This window comes from Mustela nigripes, chromosome 3 (assembly GCF_022355385.1).
Source record: "Mustela nigripes isolate SB6536 chromosome 3, MUSNIG.SB6536, whole genome shotgun sequence".
NCBI lineage: Eukaryota > Metazoa > Chordata > Mammalia > Carnivora > Mustelidae > Mustela > Mustela nigripes.
This window is the reverse complement of record NC_081559.1, coordinates 45,741,071-45,762,488: the sequence shown is the minus strand read 5'-3', so window position 1 is coordinate 45,762,488 and position 21,418 is coordinate 45,741,071. Positions and strand designations below refer to the sequence as shown.

Sequence of the window (21,418 nt, the reverse complement as noted above, 5' to 3'; positions counted from 1 at the left end):
CTCCCTGTGGACACCTTCCTAAGGGCACAGGCAATCTTAGCCTGACCCCGGGATCCTGTGAATCTACTTCAACTATAGAAATTCCTTTGGAAACTTCCTTTATCACTACCCCCATAAGATACATGTTGGCCATCACCCCCAGGCATACGATCCACCGATTACTCAGTCTCATGACTGAGTTTTTACTAAGCAGTAATAAATGATCTTTCCCAGCAATAGTTAGCTCCCTCAGGATCCTGGAAGCCTCGTTGCCAAAATACCTGGGAGGCTTATGCTCTCCCTAACCCCCTCCCAACTTTACAGTATATAATGGGCCCCTCCTCAGTACCCCGGAGCAGCTCTTCCTGCCCACGGGTCCTGTCCCCAAGCTTTAATAAAACCACCTTTTCGCACCAAAGACATCTCAAGATTGCTTTCTTGGCCGTGGGCTTCAAACTCGAATGTCTTTCCTACATCTGTGTCCTAGTGTTAGGTGTGACCTTGGATCTGAGAGTCCTCAGGCTACAAGCGATACCATTGAGGCAGAGAGGAAAACAGGCTGGCAACCACGCCCCCTGAATCTGCACTGTTGCTGCCGGGTGCAAGGACCACCTTCCTGACTGCTGGACCAAGGGCCATCCTCCACAGGCTCACTGGGCTCCTGGGCAGAGGCCAACAGACAGTGGCAGGCAGGCTTCCAGAGGCTGCTGTGCTGAGAAGGGGACAGCTAGGGAGTCAAAATTGGAGGAGAGAGGGGTGTGGCGTGTCCGGCGGCCAGCAGGGGGAGCTCGCCTGACCAGCACAGTTTGTCTATTGTAGACCAGCAAGTGACAATGCAAACTGACCAGAAAGAATACTAATAAAGGAAGAAAATAGTTTTATTCAAGCCCAGATTAGAACAGCTTCCCGGGAAACACGACCTTCAGAGGGAAGAAAGGGCTCCAGAGAATGAACAGTTTTTACAAAGTTTATAGACCTTTTTACATAAGGAGCCACAAATTGACAGGTCAGAGGTACATTCTTGTAAAAGTTCAAAAAGATTATAGCTTAACATATAGGCAGGAATCACGAGTTTTAAGGTCAAGGAATGCAGGGAGTAGCAACATTGATCCCTATGTTAAGGACGAGATAGTTTTCCTTTGGGCCACTCATTTACAAAGCGAGTGTACAAAGTATGCTTGGCAAGCCATAAACCAGGTTTTTGGTTTAAACAAGTTATCTTGAGGCACCCGGGGGGTTCAGTCGAGAAGCGTCTGCCTATACCTTGGGGTGGGAGGTGGGGGCATGTTCCTGAGAAGAGACAGGACACACAGCAGGCCACTTCTCCAGAGAGTGCTTCCCTGAGGGCAGTCGGTCCCATCTGCCTCTTTGCTGCCTGGGTCCCTTGCTTCCTCCCCATTGTCACACCCCTCTGCGCCCGCACAGGGTCACCCTAATTCCTGGAAGCCCCGCTTGCCCTCCTTAGCCCTGCTACTGCACAGTGCTGCACTGAGGCCTCCTGTGGCTGGTGGTCATCACGGTCCCACACTCCCATGATGGTCTGGACACTCCATCCTAGTGCCGCAACCCATCATAGTCCCAGCCCCCACCACAGTGGCCCTGCAGGTGACAGGTGCAGCCTGGGGTGCAGCCCGGAGGCCCTGCTGCTCTCATTCTGCCTGTGTGGCCGGAGACGTACCCCCGAGGGCCTGCGGATTGGCCCTGCCAGGCAGATGGCTCTGAGGAGGCTGGAGCAGGTGGCAGGGGTGGGTGGGAGAGGGGAGAGGAGGAGGGTGGGGGGAAGGGGACAGGGGTCTGGGTCTCCCAATCTCCCTCTAGTCCCTTGAGGCTCTCAGGAGCATCCACATCTGCATCTTTGGGCCAAGTCTGGGGACCCCAGTCTCCAACATGAGCCCCTGGGGGCTGTCTCTTGCCTTGGCTTCTCTGTGGAGGTGTCTGTGCTGATCCTGTAGCTCCATTCCCAGGCAGGCCCTCGGGCTCCAGCCGGATGGGCACATCCTGACGGCCACAGCATTGTGGGGAGAGCCCCTCCCGTCCCCCACTAACAGAGGGGATCACCAGGCCTCTCAGCTCAGCCTGTGGGCGTCCCCGGGCCTGGCCCAGAGTGGAGGATGTGGCTGTGGGGTGGCGACGGCTGCTGGCGCTGGGAGGTGTGATGTGTGTAGCAGAACAAGCGGCCCTGAGAAGCACCCCAAAGGTAGGGACTAGACCTCTTCGACATGCTTCCGGAACACAACTGAACATTTATTACAAAGAAATGTCTTTTTTTTTTTTTAAGATTTTATTTATTTATTTGACAGAGAGAGAGATCACAAGGAGGCAGAGAGGCAGTGAGAGAGAGAGGAGGAAGCGGGCTCCCTGCTGAGCAGAGAGCCCCATGTGGGCCTCAATCCCAGGACCCTGGGACGATGACCTGAGCCGAAGGCAGAGGCTTTAACCCACTGAGCCACCCAGGTGCCCTGCAAAGGAATGTCTTTAAACTTAATTAGCGTCTGTGTCTCTGTAAACGTGTGTCCCACAACCCTGGGATCCAGGCTTCTGGATCCTGAGCTTCGGTCTGCAGTGGTGTTACAGGCCTGAAGAGAGACCTTGGAACTTTGATAGATTTTGGTGTCTAATCATGATCTATAAGTGACACAGAAAAATGTGTGTTTTTTTAAACACCCTTCTCAGTACTTGCCAAGGAGTGCTACCTGGGTGCTTGGAGAGTCCTTCCCTTCCTGAGCACCCGCAGGGGTGGAGTACAGAGGTTGGAGGTCAGCCTAGCATAAGTCAGGGTCATTCTGGAGCTTGAGGGCTGGGGTTGGGGAGGGGGCGCATGCCGCAAAGGAAGCAGCCCAAGGGTCCAAGCCAGCAGAGCAGGAAGAACAAAGATCTGGGGGTGATCCTTAAATTCCTTGCTTAAATTCTACTTGCTGAGCAATAGTCCCCATCCCCAGGACTCATGAATTTGAAGCAGTATTGTGAGCAGGGAGGCTGCTTCTTGTGGGTGCCATGGTGGGGGAGGGGACTGTTTCCTTGTGGGGGGCCTGTGCCGCCTGCTGCAGGGCCGTGTGTGGGGCCCCTCCTGTGGGGCTCTCCTTAGCTGCCCCGCTGCAGACACCCAGGTCAGGGTGGTCACCTGCAGGTGTGCCCCGCGTCCATCCCTGGAAAGTCAAGGCCAGGCGGGTGGTACCCTGCACAAATCAGCGACGTGCTGGGTGGTGGGGCAAGGTGCACTCGCCTGCTTGGCTGCAAGTTCGGCCACCAAGGCCACGTGCACTGGGAGGACACAGAGCACGAAGGTGGCCAGGTTGGCAGCCATGATGTGGAGGGCTCTGGGGATGTGGTCGGCCCCCTGAGGCGGTGCCCGCAGAGCCGAGGCTGAGGGTGAGCAGTGAGATGGAGACCCAAGGCAGGGAGAAGGCAAAGGTCTTGATGGCCCGGATGTGTCCCTGCCCGAAGTAGAAGTTCTCATCTGCAGGCGGCAGGGACATGACCAGGGCCACCGTCCCGGAGACCAGCAGCCAGAGGCCAGGCCGGTGAAGGCGGCCCGGCAGGGGCTGCGCCAGGCCCAAGCCTGCAGGGGGAGCAGGAGGTGGTGTCGCAGTCCGAGGGATGGCCACAGGGAGGCCCGTGCTCCGGTAGGGGTTGACGTGGTAGAAGTCCTGTGGGACCCTCACAGCGGGCCCTCGAATTCCCCCAGCTCCTGGCCCAGCGTGGGCAGGACTTTGGGTGGGCTCAGCAGCCGTAGGAAGTCGGTGGCTGCTGGGTTGGCCATGGAGATGCTGGTCTTCATCCACCTCTGCCGGCAGCTGCAGAACTCCCAGAGCCCAAGCCCACTGAGGGGCAGCCCTGGTGCCGGATGGGCAGATCGACCCTGGTAACCTGGGACGGCACGCGCCCAGCTGTGTCTGATCCGTACCCATTGGAGCTGTTCCCTGACAGGCGGTGGGAAGCTAGTGACCAGCTCCACCTGGGGGCAGGCAGGGAACCGCTGCTGTGGCTGGTCCCTCCTCCTTGACCTCCCCGCTCTCTCTCCCTCCCCCACCACTTCCAGTAACAGCCCCAAGGGCTCCCTGTCTTGATCCCAAGAGGTTCCACTGAAGCCACCCCCTCTGTTCCACCCAGAGGGACCAGATGCCTGGATGAGCACAGTGGACCCCGCCACAGAAGGGGGCTCTGTGGGGGTTCCTCTCTGGGCTTCTCTACCAGCTCAGCCCAAGACCTTTGTGACTTTACTGTCCACTCGACTCCCCAACATCCTGTGGCCTTGTCTAAGGACCATCAGCCCATGGCCCACGGGGCAGGGCCCCCACACTCCTCTGGCAGGGGCCACAGGCCAGTCTACAGAGAGAGAGGACCCCCCGGCCCATCAGGAGAGTGGTGGGATCACCAGGCTGAGCCTGTCTTCTCTCCTGGCTCTGTTGGTCTTCCTGCTTCTGTGTCTGCGTGTCTCCCTCAACCCAGCCACCCACTCGGCCCTCCCACTCACTGTCCACCCTCCTCCTTGGGGCCCTCCTTTTGCCTCCCTCCCACCAAAGGCTCTCCCCCAACCCCCATCTCCCCCATTCTCTCTCCTCCCCCTCCTCTCAGCCTCTGTCCCCCACTGCCCCCGCCACTGTCTCTCCCTCTCTCTCCCCCAGCTCTATCTCTGTCCCTCCCACTGTCTCCCCATCTCTGTCCCCCCAGCTCTACCTTTCTGTCCCTCACTCCTTACCCCCCAACTATCTTACCTCAAACAGACGCTAACTGTCCCCCTAGCCCTTGCCCTACGCCTGCTTGTTCTTGGAGCGCAGTGCGGTCCTCAAGTGGGAAGCACGGGGCTCGATGCAAGCCAGCCTGGGGCCCTGCACCTGGGAGCCCTTTGCCCAGCTTCCACTGGCCAGCAGGGAGAGGACAGGCCAGGGCTCACGGAGAGGACAGCAGGGGGCCGCAGGCTTGGGGGGTACTCACCAGTCTGGGAGGCCTGGGGTCTTGGGGAGCTGGGCTGGGCCACTGTCCGCACAGCCAGACTGGAGCCCAAAGCCATGATCACAGGCTCTGTGCTCTCTGTGCACAGGTACGGTCATGTGTCTGAGGGCATCTGGCAGGGGGGCACCCCTGCTCAGAGCCCCCTGCTCTGGTCTCTGTGTGCCTGGCTCCCGCTGTGTCTGCCTGCCATCTGTGACACCCTGCACCACGTTGCTTCCTGACCACAGCCCTGGGCCACCTCTGCAGCCATCTGGAGCCCAGGGCCAGAGAGCGAGGGCACTTCCAGCCTGCAGGGACTGGCCTCCCACACGGGGCAGAGCAGGGCCTGCATGCGGCTTCCAGGAGGCCAGTTTGGGCCAGGTGGTGCCCCCCACCTCTACACATCCATGATTGGCACTGGCTGGGGAGACCTTTGACAGGATACCTGCCTCCTTCGGGACTGGAGAACCCAGAGACCCTCAGCCGCATCCCCCTCCCCCACAGCCAAGGAGAGCTGCCGCTCAGGGTTCCAAGCACCCAGCCCGACAGGGTGGCAGGCTGTAGTGGACATTGTGGGGTGCTGCCAGGGGCCCCCATAATGACCAAGGCACATGCTGCCTGCCCTTCCTGCCAGAGTTCACAGCCCAGCCCACATCCCCTCTGGACTTGCCCTCAGCAAGTAACACAGGGCCTCAGGGACCATGTGTCCATGGCAACCTGTGTTCTCGGCTGTGTCATCTCAGTGCAGGGCCCCCACGGGTACGGAAGCCTGTCCCTTGGCCCTCCCCACTCTGCTAGCACCATTGAGGGTAGGATTCCCAAGCACACTCCTCGGGAAACCCCTGCATGCAAACCTCCCTCTCAGAGACTTCTGGAAGCCACCCTGATGCAGGAGTGTGAGCCTGCCCGAGCACCAGGGCGGCCCTGCCCTTGGCTGTGCCAGCAGCCCCAGGGAGAGGGTCCAGGCCTGGGGCTGCAGAGGGTCTGCCAACCACCTGCAGGAGGAAGGGCATCAGAGGAAATTGAGAACTGGCCCCGGCTCGGGAGAGCCTGGAAGGAAGCAGAGGCATGTGGGGGAGCCCATTTTCCCATGAGTCGGGGACACCTCACACTGGAACAACATGGCCTGTGAAGCCATGATGGGGGTAAGCTGAGGGCAGGTGCTAGGACGACGCTGGGAGGGACGGCCCGCCACACAGATGCAGCGATGGGCGCCAGCGCATCAGCCATCTTGTGTGCGGCAGGGGCTCTGAAAGGGTGGCGAGGACACCCCTGCTCTGAGAGGTGTGTGGTCCCAATCCTGTGGGGGGAGGGGTCTCTTGGTCGTCAGTGTCATTTCTGCCCTCCTGTGTACCCTTCCGGGGAGGCAAGAGCTGGAAGACCCTTTCACTGCCAGCTCATGAGATGGACAGGCTGCTTCCCCCAGCGGGTTTCACGTGGTCAGACTCGGGGGGCCACTATCTGGATGGTCACTTGGGGAATGTGGGCAGTAGTTTCCTGAAGCACTGACCTTCTGGTCGGGTGGACACTGTATTCTGCTGCCCCCCTCCCTGGGGCCCCTGGGGTGCCCAAACCCTGCCATGCCCCTGCACAGGGGGGCTGGGCAGCAGCCCTACACCTGCACCCGTTCCCCAAGACCCTGCAGAGCCCCCTTGCTGTGGTACTGCCTCTGGTTGATACACCCTGGCCCTGTAGAAGATAGACACGTGTTCTTAGGGAAGGTTTCTCTGGTGCACAGCAGCGGGTGGGTCCCTGATAACAGGAGGCCAAGCTCAGCTCTGCCCATGGGTTGCCAGCCTCCTCCCTCAGAATACTTTCTCCTGAGGCCAGCTGCAGCCAGGCTCCAACCCCCAGCAGAGACAGAGAGCCTTCACAGAGAAGCAAGCTGCCCCAGAGGAAACAGCCACAGACAAGGGACATTGGCCGGATGACACACAGACGATTAGGAATCAGGTGACATGGTCCCCCCAGGAGCACCTTCCTTCTGTGTGCAAATTCCTGGATATGTACAGCTGTGTCTCGTGCAGCTCTCTGGTTGGACACACCCCGGTCCTGGGTCGTTTTCTGGGTCCCTCCCCATCATGGCTCTGCTTTCCACAGCCATCCTGATCTGTCTGCTGCTTGGAGACCACAGATGCCACCACCTCCTGCTTCATCTGCTGGAGGTGAAGGCACCTCCCGTCACTTGCTGCTCACACTTCCTCTGGTTGCTGCCTGGCCCTCACCAGCCTATACACTCCAGACCCCCTCCAGATGACTATGGCATGGGACAGAACAGTGTCCCTAGCCAGATAAAATACCCTAGATGTAAGCCTAGCAGAAGAACGAACTGGTGTCCTCCCGCATTCTGGGCCCTATACTCCTGTTGATGCAACCTCAAAGTGAGCCTGCTTTCAGATGCCCATTGCTTGCTAATTAATGGTGAGCCCAGTCCTGACCAGTGTGCCCAACTGCCCCGTAAGCCATCTGAGCCAGAGTGGGGGGTGTTAGGGCAAAGGTATTCCATGTGGTCTGGCCCGGCCCAAAAGCCTCTCAGAGTGTGTGGGCCATGATTAGTGTCCAGAAGTCAGTTCTTTGGATGTTTAACATCTGTGATTTTTGCCTTGGCTCCTTTTCTTGCTCCTTTGGGAATTTTGTGAAAGTCCAGCTGCCTGCACTTGCTGGGAGTCAGGAGTGGCGTGAGGGACAGAGGGCACACCCATCCCCTTCCCCAGCCACAGACGGGGGCCAGCAAGGGGGAGCCGTGGGGGGCCCTTCTCAGGAGGCTGGTGTCCTAGGAGCATAGCCAGCTGCCTCCACCACCCAGCAGCTCCAGCCCCACCCCGAAAAGGTCTCCTCCCAGCGCCCCCGCCCTCCCAAGGACATCCCTGGCGAGCCTACAGCACGGGAGAACACAGGGGAGCTGGGCTAGTCCACATGGCTGCGTTCCCCCCGGCCCTGCTCCACCCGACAAGCCTGGCCATCTGTACGTCTTCTCAGCACAGAGTGCTGCCTGGCCCAGCCCTGGTGCACGTCGCGGGGGCAGGGTCGGCACTCCCTACCCAAGGTGACAAAGGGCAGGGGTCCCCAACGGTGGAGGGGGCATCTGAGCCCCAGCATAGGACAGCCGTAGATTGAGTTGCACGGGCCCCCTGACAGCCCCATCCCTGAGCAGAGGTCCCCTAAGCGTGGACCTCCCTGAGCAGGGACCACTCCCCGTGGGGCCCCTGAGGAACTGCCTCAGCTGCAGGGGCCCAAAGCCGGGACATTTGGGCTCCAAGCACATAGACAGAAGAATAGGAAAGGGAGGCTCTTTGGTGTCCAGGGAGGCAGGTGGGCTGGGGTTTCGAAGCCAAGCCCCTCGGGCCAGCACCACAGGGGGCCCTAGAAGGCCCTGGTAGTTCCAGCCTGAGTGGGGGTGCCCAGGCCCAAGCAGGGAGGCCAAGGAGGGGTTCAGGTACAGCTCACACAGGCCTGGGCACCCCCACCCCCGCCTGAGGACCTCCAGGTCCTGCAGCCCCCAGGCAGGGTCCTCCAGCTTCCCTAAAGAAATCATGAAGGGAGCGTGCCCCCTCGACAGACCTTGGCCCCTTCCCCACTGTCCCCCAGCCCACCGCCAGCCCATTGCATCTGTGCAGCCCCTACAGGGTGTCGAGCGGTCCTGATTCTTCCTTGGCAGGAGGAAAGCAGGCTGTGGGCCTTTAGTATGGCCCTTCCGAGAGCTGCCCATAGCCCCCAGGAGACCTGCAGATGGCTGGGAGTGGGCCAGGGGGTGGGAAGCAGGTGGAGTGACTCAAGGAGAGTCCCTGGATGGAGAGTCCTTGAAAGCCACCTGGAAAGACACCCCAGCCTCCTACCATGAGAGTGTGGGGGACCCTTGACAGTCCAGGCCCAGCCCTGGGGGACAGCAGAAGGCTGCCCACTGAGGCGTCACAGCACAGAGCAAACATACACTCCAGTACCCCAGGGGTACCAGACTCTGGGCGCTCCAGTGTTGGCCCTGTCCAAGATTGGCCTCACTCAGCCTTCAGGCCTCCTGCTCTGGTCCCAACCCTCTTCCATCCCAGGGGTTGGGACAACTCTGCCTCAGGGTCTGTGCCCGCACCCCTTCCACCCTGCCAGGCTCCTGGAGCATGCCCAACAGCCACAGCGAGTTCAGGGATGCCCCAGCAGGCAGGACCTCCCAGAGAGCCTGGGACCTGGCCCATGTGTCCACAACTTGTTCTAGGCAAGGGTCACAGAGAGGGAGTTCTCATTCCTGTGGGCCTTGGCAATGGGCATTGAGGCCAGCGAAGATGCCTCCTGGAACTCCTTGGCCATGAAGTAGTAGCAGATGGCGTCCAGACAACAGTTGGCATCCGAGAGCTTGCCTGTGATGATGAGTGCATAGCAGATGGCAGAGGTGTTCAAGCTCGTGGCCATGACCACTATCAGCACCACGTGAATGGGTAGGAAGCAGACCACGAACACAGCCAGGTTCGCCCAGACCATGCGGGTGGCCCTTCGGGTCGCCTCTGCCTGGTCCGGGCTGGCTGTCGGCCTCTGGCCCAGGGCGGTGACTACGCGCAGGGAGCAGAAGACCAGCACAGCCAGAGGCAGGAAGAAGCCCAGGAGGGAGAAGAACGTGGTGTTGGAGCTTTGCCGGGATGCATTCGAGAAGCAGAAGCCACCCTCCTGCACGCCAAGGGCCCAGCGCAGCCCCAGCAAGCCGGCCACCAGTGCCCAGAGCGCCGCGCACACGGCTGCAGCCTGGCGAGGGGAGCGGAGTGTCCGGGCACGCAGTGGGTGCCGTACGGCCACATAGCGGTCCACGGCGATGGCCGTGACCAGGCTGATGCTCATGTACCTGTTGGCCAGGTAGATGCCCTGGGAGAGCTGGCAGAAGGGCGTGTCTGTGGTCCTCTCCTTCAGGGAGTGTAGGAAGAAGGGTATGGTGCAGAGCAGGCAGAAGTCGGCCACTGCCAGGTTGACCATGTAGACTCGGGTTTCAGTCCATCGCCGCATACGGCTGCAGAACACCCAGAGCGCCAGGCCGTTGAGCAGCAGCCCCAGACCCAGCAGCAGCCCCGTGTAGGTGGACAGGACAGTCTTGACCAAGGAGGGCCAGGGGAGCTCTTTGGGGACACAGGTGCTGTTGCTCATGGTACCGCTGCTGAGGGCGAGAAGCAGAGGATAAGGATGGCAGGCAGGGAAGGGGGCTGTGGGGCTGGCAGGGCCCCAACCCACCTCCAGCCCATATCCAGGATCCAGACTTGCCTTCCCCAAGAAAATCATAGAAATCATCAGGAGCTGCGTGTCACCCTCCGGGCCAGACCCAAATCCCCATGCACTGGATTGATAGGGAAACCCAAAGCTCTCAGAGGCTGGGTCAGGGGGTGGGGGTGTGTGGCAGGGGGCAGGGTAACACAGCCAGGTGGCCCAGAGACAGAACCAGATCTCCTCCCCTCTCCCCAGCCTCCTGGCCTGTGACGCGTCTGCTGCTGGGCAGAAAGGAAGGTGGAGGAGCTCACAGTGGTCAGTGTGCCAGTGCTCAGGTCCCGAGGGCCTGAGCCCGCTGAGAGGGCCCCTCTGCCCCTCCCTGTACTTGGCCACAAGAGTTGCTGATCTGTGAGCCTCCCTCACACCCCCGCTGTCTCCCACCCGGCTGCTCCTGTCGGCAGAGGGCCAGGCAGCAGGGCTGAGGCTCAGGATGGCTCCCCGGAAAGCCCAGGACTCTGGTCTCCCTCCCATGCTGCTGCCCTACATCCTCTTCCCGGGGCACAGCCGCCATAGGCCCCAGACACAACACTCTTGCCGAGGCTCTGCCTACCCCAGTCCTATGCGCCAGGGTCCCACTTGGAAGGGACCCTTGAGTCTTCTGTGATCAGAGCCTTGATGGCAGCCCTGCCCCTTCAGGCCCAGACCTTCAGGTCAGAGCAGGCCTCTGGGCAGCCCTGGGCATCCATCCCTGTCACCGTTAAGGCCACCATAAGACCTCACCCTCCACCACCCCATGCAGTCCCCTCACTCCCCGGACACACTCCAGAACACAGCCCCAGAGTCAGGGTAGACTTGGTCAGGGCTCTGACACCCACGGCATGGCCCATGATCTAGGAACTGGACTCTGGATTCACCCCAAGCTGGGTGGACCTCAGGCACTCCAGCAGAATGGGGCATTGGTGTCACACACGTGGGATCACGGGGCACCTGGATGGGTGGCCTGTGTGCCCAGTGTCTGGCACAGGGCACACTCCCCCCCACACCTTGGTTCCTTCGGCTGGGGGGCTGGGGGGACAGAGTGGGAGTGGCCACCCCTCCCCCCATGAGTACCAGGACCTCTGGGGGCTCCCTGCTCTCCAGGAGTGGTATGGAAGGGAGGGTTCCTGGGCGGGCTCTGCGTCCCTGCCTCTTCCCCACACAGGAAAGGGAGAAATATCCAGAACCATTAGGTTCATTGGTGCCTGGGGCTGGGTGGGTGGGAAGGGAGCTCATTTCCTCACTGCAATCCCTTGGGAACCTCCAGGTCACAGTCCATTAGGGAAGCAGGAGCACAGATTTCAGCCGGAAACAGAAATATTCTGCCAAATTATCCCATTTCATCCCTTTTGAATTTGAAAATGGCACACTTGCCAGCAATTAAAGATGTATGAGCTGTTCTCTGCATGTGAAGACTCCACACATTGCTAATGATACTCTCCTTTTTTTTTTTTTTTTTTTTTTCCCTTAAAGGATTCTGGTTTTCTCTCTTTCTGACACCCAGATTCAGAGGCCCCTCAGACCACAAGCCAGCCAGGCTCCACGGACCCCCCAGTGCCTACTGGAACCATCCATGGGGGTCCTTCCTCCTTGCCTGCCCTGCCCTCACAACTGCAGCTACCCCAGAAACACAGGTGACCTGCCAGGTGGGCTCTGGTCAGGTCCCCCCGCAGCCCAGGATCAGGGGACTTCCTGCCACTCTGCTCCTCCCTCCCCTCCCCCGGGTGGCCCTCCTCAAGCCCATCTCTTCAGAAGCCAGATCTCCAGACCAGGCCTCACCCCTGCCCCCTGCTCCTCCAGGCCTTTTGGCCCTGCCCTCACTTAGCCCCAGGCACCTGTGGGCCTCCGTGTGGGCCCTGCAGTCTACCCCAGCATCTCTCCTGGCACAGCTATGAGGGACAAGGGAATGCTCCCATTCCCAGAGGTAGGAACTGAGACCCAGAGGAGGGAGGGGCTGGGCGGCGCCCCCCCAGACCCTGCCACCAGAACTCTCTGCCCAGAGGCTCCTGAAGAGGGGTCTTGTCTCCACTCTCCCCCACCACAGTGGCCCCAGGCCCATCCCTCAAGGCCCAGCCTGACCGGGGTCCTAGCATGGCTCCTCCCTCTCTCCCTGCCTCTCTGTCCATCTCTGGCATCCCCAGCCATTTTGAGCACCGCACTGGGTCTGGTTTTTTCTAGAAAGAATTTCTCATGGATTAAAGTAGCAGGCTGTGTACTTTGTTCTAGCTCAAGGCAGGGACCTCCTGCTCTCAGCCACATCAATGCCTCAGAGTAGGGCACAAAGGAAGGCCCCCTGAAGCATGCTGACCAGTTGGTTGTGGCCTGGAGGAGAGCACGGGGTGGGCTGGGGCCTCTGTGTGGACTGTGAGGCAGGCTCCCTCCCAGGGGCAGAGGCCCCCTGCACCCCCAGGGTTCACAAGGCTTGGGAGCACAGGGCTGGCTCCAGATTGCAGCCCAGGTCCATTCTCTTGCTGGTGGCAGCCTTGAACCACCAACACAGGCCTGGCAAGCACCCCACCCCACACCGTGGAGCCCCTGGGAGCCTCCCCCAGTCTGCCCTCCCTCCTGGCCACCACCTGCAGGACCCCCAGGTCCCTCCCCTGCTTCGCACCTGCAGAGCCCACGTGCTCCCCCTTCCTCCTGGTCCTCCACCCCTCTGGACACTTGGGGCTACTCCGCTGATGACAAAATGCGCATCCTTGCCATGTGCAGCTGGGCCTTCTAGGGAAGTGAATGTGGCCGCTGAGTCACTGCACAGAGCTCTGGGCTGTGGCCCAGGGGCGGGCCCAGGAAACGCTGCAGCCTCTGGGCACTCCCGCCCTCCCCAAGCTCCCCTCACTCCCCTCGCCTGCTGAGAATGATGCCCCCGCCCACCTGGGTCAAATGAGGAATCAAAGTGCCAAGGAAGAGGGCAAAGGGCCCTAAGGACACCAGGCAGTGCAGCCTTGACCCACCGAGGGTCAGCTCCCCAAGCTAAAAGGTGCATCTGCTCTGACATCACTGCTCCCCCTTTGTGCCCACCCTTGGGGCCCCCCGCCTGGGCGCCGTGGCAGGGGGATGCAGGCCATCCATGTAGGTGTGCCCTCATGCAGAGTGGGGCATGCACTCCCATCGGCTCACTATTTCTGGGGGTTCACAGAAGGCAGACTAGGACAGGAGGCTTCTTGGAGGAGGCGGCACTTGAGCTGGGCGTGAATGGTGGAGGAGGTGGAGATGGAAGGGCCTTCTGAAAGGTGGAAGGGTGCCCATGGGGCAGGGAAGGAGCACGCTAGCCTGGAGGAGGAGGAGGAAGGGAGGCAGCTTCTCTCCCACAGCCTGAAGCCCACAGCAGGCAGGGGAGGTAGCCGGCCGCCTGCTCTGAGACATGACCCTTTCTGCGGGTGGAGGGGAAGCGTGAGAGGAGCTCCCCAGTGCTGGACAGGCCACCTTCAGAGCCGGACTGGTGGCTGGGTAGAGGCTGGTCTTTCACAACCTCCCCTCGCTGCCACATTGGAGCCTGAAGCAAAAGAAGGCCAGTCCCACCGCCCGCCCTTAGCACAGGGCCAATTCATGTTCACGTTCATGGAGGGTTGGTGCTCTTGATTCCGTGTAGTCAAACATAGCATCAAAGCCCAGTCAGTCCCTATGACTGGGTGCTGGCAGCCTCTGAGATGTTCGGCCTGAGGTCAGGGCCACCCTTGCCGCACCCTGGCCCCAGCCCTGGCCCAGGCACCTGGTGTCTGGAAACTGACGCCTCTGGAACCTTGACTCAGCCACAAGTCTAGACTATCTGCGGAGCTGAGCAGAGAGAGGACCCAAGCTTCTGTCATTTCCCCACCATGGACACTTTCTGTTCTTCTCTTCCCAGAAACCTGGTCTGGGAAACCTCTTCCCCTCCCACCAGACTGGCCAGATGAGGGTGCCACAGGGAGAAACAGGGGATGGGGAAACCTGTGGGGGAGGGGTGTTGGGGACACCATGGGGTGGGGTCAGTCCCACCTGCCATCCATCTCCCGAGTGTCCCTCCCTTCCTCAGCGAGGGGGTCCTGGCCACCCCCCCCTTCTCTTCCTCACAGACCCTCCACCCCCATCCAACATCCTCTTGCCATGAGAGCTCCTCCTCACTCTTGGCAGACTAGTGTCCTTCTCACGCACAGGAAACACTCCGGAACTCCTCCCCAGAATGGAACTGCTGTTGGCCTGTCCCTAAGTCACCCCCCCTCCCGGCACTGTCCCCCATTAGGAGGGCTTCTTCTCTCCAGTGTCACCTGGCCCTGTGGTCTTCCCTTAGCATTCAGACCCAGCTCAACTCCCCAGAGGGAAAGGACAGTCACAACTTCCTCGCTACATTGCCCCCCAGGCCTCTCCCCTCTGGCATCTACCCTGTACCCCAGGAAATGGCTGGGGTGCATGCAAGGCCAAGGATAAGTTGCCCCCAGCTTCCAGCCAAAGCCCCAGGCCCACGCCTGTGGGGAACAGCCTCTGAGGGGGCTACTGGAGGATGGCTGCCCTGTTTCCAGAAGCTGGCACGCACATCTGTGGTGGCAGGAAGAGCCTTGCGGTCTGACACTCAGCTCTGACACTCCTTGGCCTCTAGACCTCTCATGCTATCTGTGACCTGAGAGTCGCACACTCCAGGGCTCGACACAGAGGCCACGGGTCTAGGACAGCGCTGTGGAGCCCTGGAGTCCTGGGGTGGGCAGCCCTGGCTCTGGTCATCCAGTGCTCCTGATTCTGCTCTCTGCGCTTCCGCTCAGCACCCCCTCGGAAATCTTCCCCCTGGAGCCCCTTGTTCCCTCTTCACCCTGCATCCAGGAGGGCACTGCTGGGCCGCCTGGGACCCCACAGTGCCAGTCAGAGGGTCTGGTCAAGCCAGGCACCCAGACAGCACATCTACAGTCCTTTCCGGATGGAGATTGGCCCAAGCAAGGTGGGAGGGGGGGCTTTGCCAGAAGGGAGAAGCCACCATAGGACAAGGGACACTGGGCAACTTGGGGATATGAGGGCATCCTGAGCAGTCCTGAAAGGGTTCTGAGGTCCTAAGGGTTCCTGAGGGGTACTGAGGGGCCCTGAGGTGGTCCTGGGGTCCTGAGGGGGTCTTGAGGAGGTCATGAGGAGGTCCTGAGGGGTCCCCAGGTCCTGAAGAGGTCCTGGAGTCCTGAAGGGTCCTGAGATCCTGAGGGGTTCCCAGGTCCTGAGGTAGCCTGAGGTCCTGAGCTCTTGCAACTTTGGCTGAGTTGCTCCTGCTCCCACTGCTGGCATCCTTTGTCACATCACAGGGGTGGCTGGCATGGGAACAAGGGGATCTGAGGGGCCGATGGGGGGTTGCTATCCTGTCCCTCCCACTCCCAATGCCACAGCCTAGCAGACTCACAGGCTTAGCATGGGAGTGCCCTGGGCATTGCCCTTCCCTGTCCTTCCTTGCATCGACCCCATCCCCTTCACCAGCAGCAGGGGGCAGCTTCCCGCAGCCTCTGCCCTCAGACACTTGGGACTAGGCTCCGGCAGCTGTCCACCCCCTCGCCTCCCACCCCCTCTGCTTGTGCTCAGCTGCGCCTTTCCCCCTAGCTGGAAGATGCCTCGGGGCATCTAGACACCTGCAGGTGACAGAAGTGTCCCCATCTGGCACATCCCATGCCCCATAGCCACATCCAGCAGGGGAGGCTGCTGCTCTGGGGAGACAGCAGCAGGTGCTGGCCCCATGGCTGATCCTAGGGCCCCCAGCTGCCCTGGGATGGCTCACTCACCCCTACACAGCTGCTGCTGCCCTCCTCGGGGCTGGCTCCTCAATGGGCTGTCCTCTGGTCTCTGCTGCTGCTCGGAGCCCCATGGGACCCTGCCAGATAGGGGTGGTGGGGTGGGGTGGTGCTGCTCCAGCTGCTTTTCACACTGTTGCTGACTCCCTGAACTCGCTCCCTTACTCTCACAGACCTCCTTCCCCTTTTTCTGCCCAAGGCGCTCTGTGGCTGCGAGGCTGGCCGCTGGCCCCATGCCAGGTCCTCCGCCTGCTCTCACGCCTGGGGATGCTGCCTTCCAGCACCACCCTACCTCCGTAGCCGGGGAGGCAGACACGGTGGTCCTGGAGCCCAGAGCCCACCCGGGAGCTGTCCCCACTCACTGCGCCCACCCTCCCCAGGAAGCCTCCTCTTCCAGGTGGTCCTCCCAGCTCAAGCACCTGCCTGCCAAGACTTGCAGGGCTGGGCCCAGGCTGAGAGTGTGACGGATGGAGAGCACTAGCTCACTCCATCTGGAAATCACCGTGAATGTCTACAGCTGACATGGAGGGAGCCTGAGAAGGGCAATCTCCCCGGAAAGGGCATATGTCTTCAGGAGGGGTCCCACCGCCCACCTCCCAGGGCAGCCGGCCTCCTGCCTGGGCTTCTCTGAGCCAGTCTGTGGGTGCGGGGTCCAAGGAGAGGCTTAATTTTCCAGCACCCACAGAGATGCCCAGACAGGGGTCCTCAGCTTCCCCAGACCAACACTGCTGAGCACTTCCTGCTCGTCCATGTCATTCCCCCTACCGCTCTGAAGGACCACTTCCTCTGGAAGTTGGGCAGGACACCAATGGAGAACAGAGAGGAACAGATTCACAGAAGAGGAACCATGAGCTAGAGAGGGTTCATTGGAGATCTGAAACAATGCTCAGCATATTCATGAAATGAGAAATAGAAATTAAAAGTGTCTTGCAGCACAATTTGTCCTTGTCAGATGAGGCTATATCCTGGCATCTGACAGCCATCTCTGGGGGAGATAGCCTTGGATGTCATCTGTTGGGATTTAACGTGATATGAACCCCATCGGAGGGAACCTAGAAATCGCACAAACTTAGAGATGCCTTGCCTGTTGACCCAATCATCCTGGTTCCAGGAATCTGTCCCACTCACAGACCAGCCCAGTGAGGAAGAGGAGACTGGAGAGGCTATTTCTTGCCGTGCGGTAGGGTAGCACAGCCTGACGTCAAAGGGCCCTGCATGCATGAAGTGCTTGCTGTTTACACCGCGGGGCACCAGGGGATTGTAAAAAGGAAAAAGAAATATTCTATATGTTACTAAATGGTTTTCTCCAGGATAGATTGCTAAGTGAGAAAAATCACTGATGTGTCTTTATTGATTTACAGCATGCCAGCAGCTTGTCTTTACAAATGGAAGGATAAGCCATTAAATTTGTTTTAAATTAAATTATTACCTATAGGGAATAGGCAGAAAGGAGGTGAAGGGAGACTAGATAGAAACCAGACTTCTATATACAGGAATATCCCTTGGTTTGTGGCTTTGGCTTTAGAGCTACATAAATATTTATGTAATTACTAAATTAAATTGAATTACATTTTTAAAGGAAATTTTATTTATTTATTTATTTTAGATTTTAGATTTTATTTATTTGAGAGGGAGGGAGAGAAATCATGAGGGGGGAGAGGTTGGGGGAGAAGCAGACTCCCTGATGAGCAGAGTGCCCAATGTGGGGCTAAATCCCAGGACCCCGGGATCATGACCTGAGCTGAAGGCAGAGGCTTAACCCCCTGAGTCCTCGAAGTGCCCCAAAGGAAATTTTTAAACTTGAAAGCAAGATAAAACCAATAAACTTGCATTATCACCTGACAGCACAGTCCTAGAAAACTCTTCCAAGTGATTTTAAAATCCAGTATTTGACTGTCACCTGTATAGTCCAACTATGAAAAGGATGTCAAAAACACTTCATTTTCTGTAATCATTTTCCAAATAATGTTAAAACCCAGTTTCATCTGTACATGTGCATAATGCAAGGATGTTTTTTAAAATACATAAAAGCATCTTAAACCGTTTTCAGTAATCACACTGTTGATAATAATGTTGGTATTGTGATTTGGGGATTATTGTGTTGTGAATAAGTGTAAATGAATACTGACTCTGGGCATTGTTGAAGTTTCTGTGTGGGATAAATGAGATGCAGATGTATTTTCAAAAAGGTCCAGGGAGAAGCATGCAGATCGGAATCTGGGTGCATAGTATTAGTAGGTACTTGTACTGTGTCATTTCTTGGAAAGGAAAGTTAGTATCTTAGTTCAGACTAAGTTCTGACTAAGTTCTGACTGACAAGACCTAAAAACCAGCACCCAGGCATCTAGATTTTGGTCTCTAGATACCACTTCTCTTGAAGAGAAAGAGGAGCTCCTGAAGTCAGTGGATACTTGCAGGTCTGGCTTAGGAATATAGAACTCCTGGGATAGTCGTTCATCCTAGAAAACAAAGCAGATCAAGACTCTTGGCTAAAGTCTAAAGGATTCAGGAGGTAACTCAAGTTCGCTCCCACTGGCCAAAGACAAGATGCTTTGCATGGCAAAAAGTAGCAGCATTTCCATGAATGGGGACACAAAAAAGTGCTTAAATCCATGAATTTGTAATTATACTTAACAAACAGACAACCAGTCCATTCCTGAAGAGGCTGGCCACAAAAACAAAAACAAAAACAACAACAAAAAAAACCCACTTGAACTTGATTAAACCCCTGGAGCTAGATCCCAGGGACAAGAGCAGAGAAGGCACAGAACAGGACCCATGACATTCCAGGGGTGCAAGCAGCAGACTCCGGTCTGTGGGCCACTGTGCAGGGCCGGGCATCAAAAACAAGAGTCACAAGGGGAGAGAAAGAGATGACTGAGAAATCTCTCACCTAAGAGACTCAACCATGGGGCGCCTGGGTGGCTCAGTGGGTCAAGCCTCTGCCTTCGGCTAAGGTCATGATCTCAGACTACTAGCTTAGAATAGATTTAGCCCTGAAACAGGGTCTCTGCTTGGCAGGGAGTCTGCTTCCCCCTCTATCTCTGCCTGCCTCTCTGCCTACTTGTGATCTCTCTGTCAAATAAATAGATAAAATCTTAAAAAAAAAAAAAAAAAAAAGGAGAGCGAGAGACTTGACCGCATGTCAGTTAGTGGAGGGAAGGGACCTTAAGTACATCCTGTTAAGCGGCCGGTGTCCACAGACACTTAGGGTGTTGGGCCAAATGACAAGTCACAATCTAGTGTCATAGCAAAGTCCAGGGATGGAAGAAAGGCAGCGGCTGCTCAGTGTTCCATTTTGCCTCACGGTTACACAAGGCAAGAGTCAGACGCCCTGTAGACGGGCAGGAGGACCATCTCACTCCTGAGGATCCCTGAATATAAAGCTCCCACCTGTGTATGGTGCGGGGTGGGGGGGCAGGGTCAGTGGGGCAAGGCTGGGAGTGAAAAGCACTGAGTCAGAGTTGGAAAAAGAGCCTCAGCCAAGGACCCTGAAGCAGGTCTGACCACAGTGCATGCCTACCAATGCAGGTGTTCGAGGAGCGGAGCCCATCAGCCAGGACCTGAGCCCTCACCCCAGGCCCACTCAGATGCTATGGGGTACACAGACCGCAGGGCTGGGTTGGGGGTGCTGCTCCTGTGAGGACTGAGGGCCACAGCTCTGTGACTGCTGTGGGCAGGTGGTGGAGAGCACACGCAAGGTTTGGGCCTCTACATGGACTTCTCAGGTCCCAATCTAAGAAAATTATTTTTAAAGGTGTATATGACCATGGGGGAGAGGTGAAGACTGAGTGCATGTCTGATAAAACTAAAGTCGTGTTCATTCTGGCTCAGGTGTGGCAATGCTGTTCTGCGCGTGTGTTTTTTCGATCCTTATCTTTTATTCACACTGAAATTCTTGTAGATGGCATGATATGATGTCTGGCATTTGTCAAAATATTCTAAGCTAGTAGATGGAGGTCAGGTGAAATAGGACCAGTCATGATTTGGTCATTGCTGGAGTTGGGGGTGAGGGCGCATGGAGTTCATTATTATTTTATTTGTATCTGTTTGAAAATTCCCACAATAAAAAGTTTAAGAAAAGGATGGCCAAATACCCACTACAAGTCCTTAAGAAGCAAGGAAAGGATCTCTGTGACTTTTCTTTCAACTCCATGGTAATGTAAAAGGGGGCCTTCTCAGTGGTCCTAAAATGATGAGAAATCCCTGCCAAACACAGGCAGGAGGGTCATATGGTAGGAGAAACCACGGACCAGAAGATGCATGTCCAGGAGAGGACTCCTGACACACAGAGGGAGGCTGAGGGCCGCCCCAGAGGGACGGCAGTCTGCATGGGGCACACACACACACACACACTTACACGTGTGCAAAGCCATATGTGTACATGCACACACCCACGGCACACACACAAACACACATGCACATACAAACACATAGACAAACATATACAATTACATACACATATACACTGTGGAACTGAATAAAGGAAAACTTAGAATGGAGTTGGGAGCCGCAGGAGAACCTCTCCAGGCCCCCCACTCATGGCCATTTGCAGACCCCACTAAAGGGACCAAGTTGCAGGTGGATGGATACTACTTTACTACGCCACCAGCAGGAAGAAAGATTTTCTTCTGGCCCTGGCAACAGCCCTGCCAATGAGAGACAGTCACTGCCCAGCCAATGAGAGACAATCACGGTCCCCCTTAGAGAGACACTCATGGCCCCGCCAATGAGAGACATTCACAGCCCAGCCAATGAAAGGCAGTCATGGCTCAGCCAATGAGAAGCCACTATACTTCAACCCCTCCCCACCCCCTCACAAAAAAAAGCCTTCTCTCCTTCCTTGCTGGTCTGAAGAAGAACCAGCTTTGCTGATAAGGTGACTGTGTTCTGTTTTGAGGTTGACGCGACACGTACACATGCTCTGCCCCTGCACAGGAGGACCCCGGGCGCACACACTTCTCCGTGCTCGTGGGAGGGGCCCTAGGGTGGACAGGAGGCCAGTACGGCCCCCGCGGGGCTCAAGCAGTGGAGGGCACGGGCTGGGAACCGCCCAGCACCGCGGATGAAGCCCATTCCCTTGGGACTTCGCGCTCGCTGCATCTGCTTCGCCTGGAGAGCTGTCTGCAGGGCTGAGTCCTCCTCAGAAGCAGGAGGCTGGGCTGCCTCCGCCAGCCCCGGGGCAGCAGGATCCACCTCACCAGCTCCAAGCCTGCAGGGCACGGAGTGGGAAACGAAGGCCCAGCGGGGCAGGGAGAGGCTTCAGGCCGCTAGGGGTGCACAGAGGAGAGCACTGGGATCTTCCCCAGAGCGAAGCTTAGGATGCAGCCTGCAGCCATGACCGAGGCCAGGGAAGGAGCAACGGCGGTGAGGGGCTGGAGCCGACCCTCAGACACCGGTGTCCCCGGAGGGCAGGAGGGCCACGTAGGCGGTGGTGTGGGAGTGAGGGTGATGGGAACGAGGAGAAAGCGGGGGGGGGGGGGGGGGGGGGGGGGGGGGGGGGGTTTGGGGCGAGGGGGGGGGGGGGGGGGGGGGGGGGGGGGGGGTGGGTGCCTTAG

The 21,418-nt window shown here is 58.1% G+C and overlaps 1 protein-coding gene across 3 annotated transcripts; it reads right to left on the bottom strand.

Annotated features, from left to right (window-relative positions):
* Nucleotides 1-4,593: 4,593 nt before the first annotated feature.
* Nucleotides 4,594-16,011, bottom strand: GPR35 (G protein-coupled receptor 35). 3 transcript variants are annotated; one of them, XM_059393859.1, is made up of 2 exons: nucleotides 15,852-16,011; nucleotides 4,594-10,042 (listed from the first exon to the last, which is right to left on the bottom strand). In XM_059393859.1, exon 2 carries the CDS (start codon nucleotides 10,030-10,032, stop codon nucleotides 9,115-9,117), a length of 918 nt encoding a protein of 305 aa, XP_059249842.1. In that variant the 5' UTR covers nucleotides 10,033-10,042; nucleotides 15,852-16,011; the 3' UTR covers nucleotides 4,594-9,114. The 3 variants fall into 3 exon arrangements, with proteins under 3 accessions (XP_059249842.1, XP_059249843.1, XP_059249844.1); XM_059393860.1 differs by having other exon boundaries at nucleotides 4,594-10,039; XM_059393861.1 differs by lacking the exon at nucleotides 15,852-16,011 and adding an exon at nucleotides 12,737-12,818 and having other exon boundaries at nucleotides 4,594-10,039.
* Nucleotides 16,012-21,418: the final 5,407 nt, after the last annotated feature.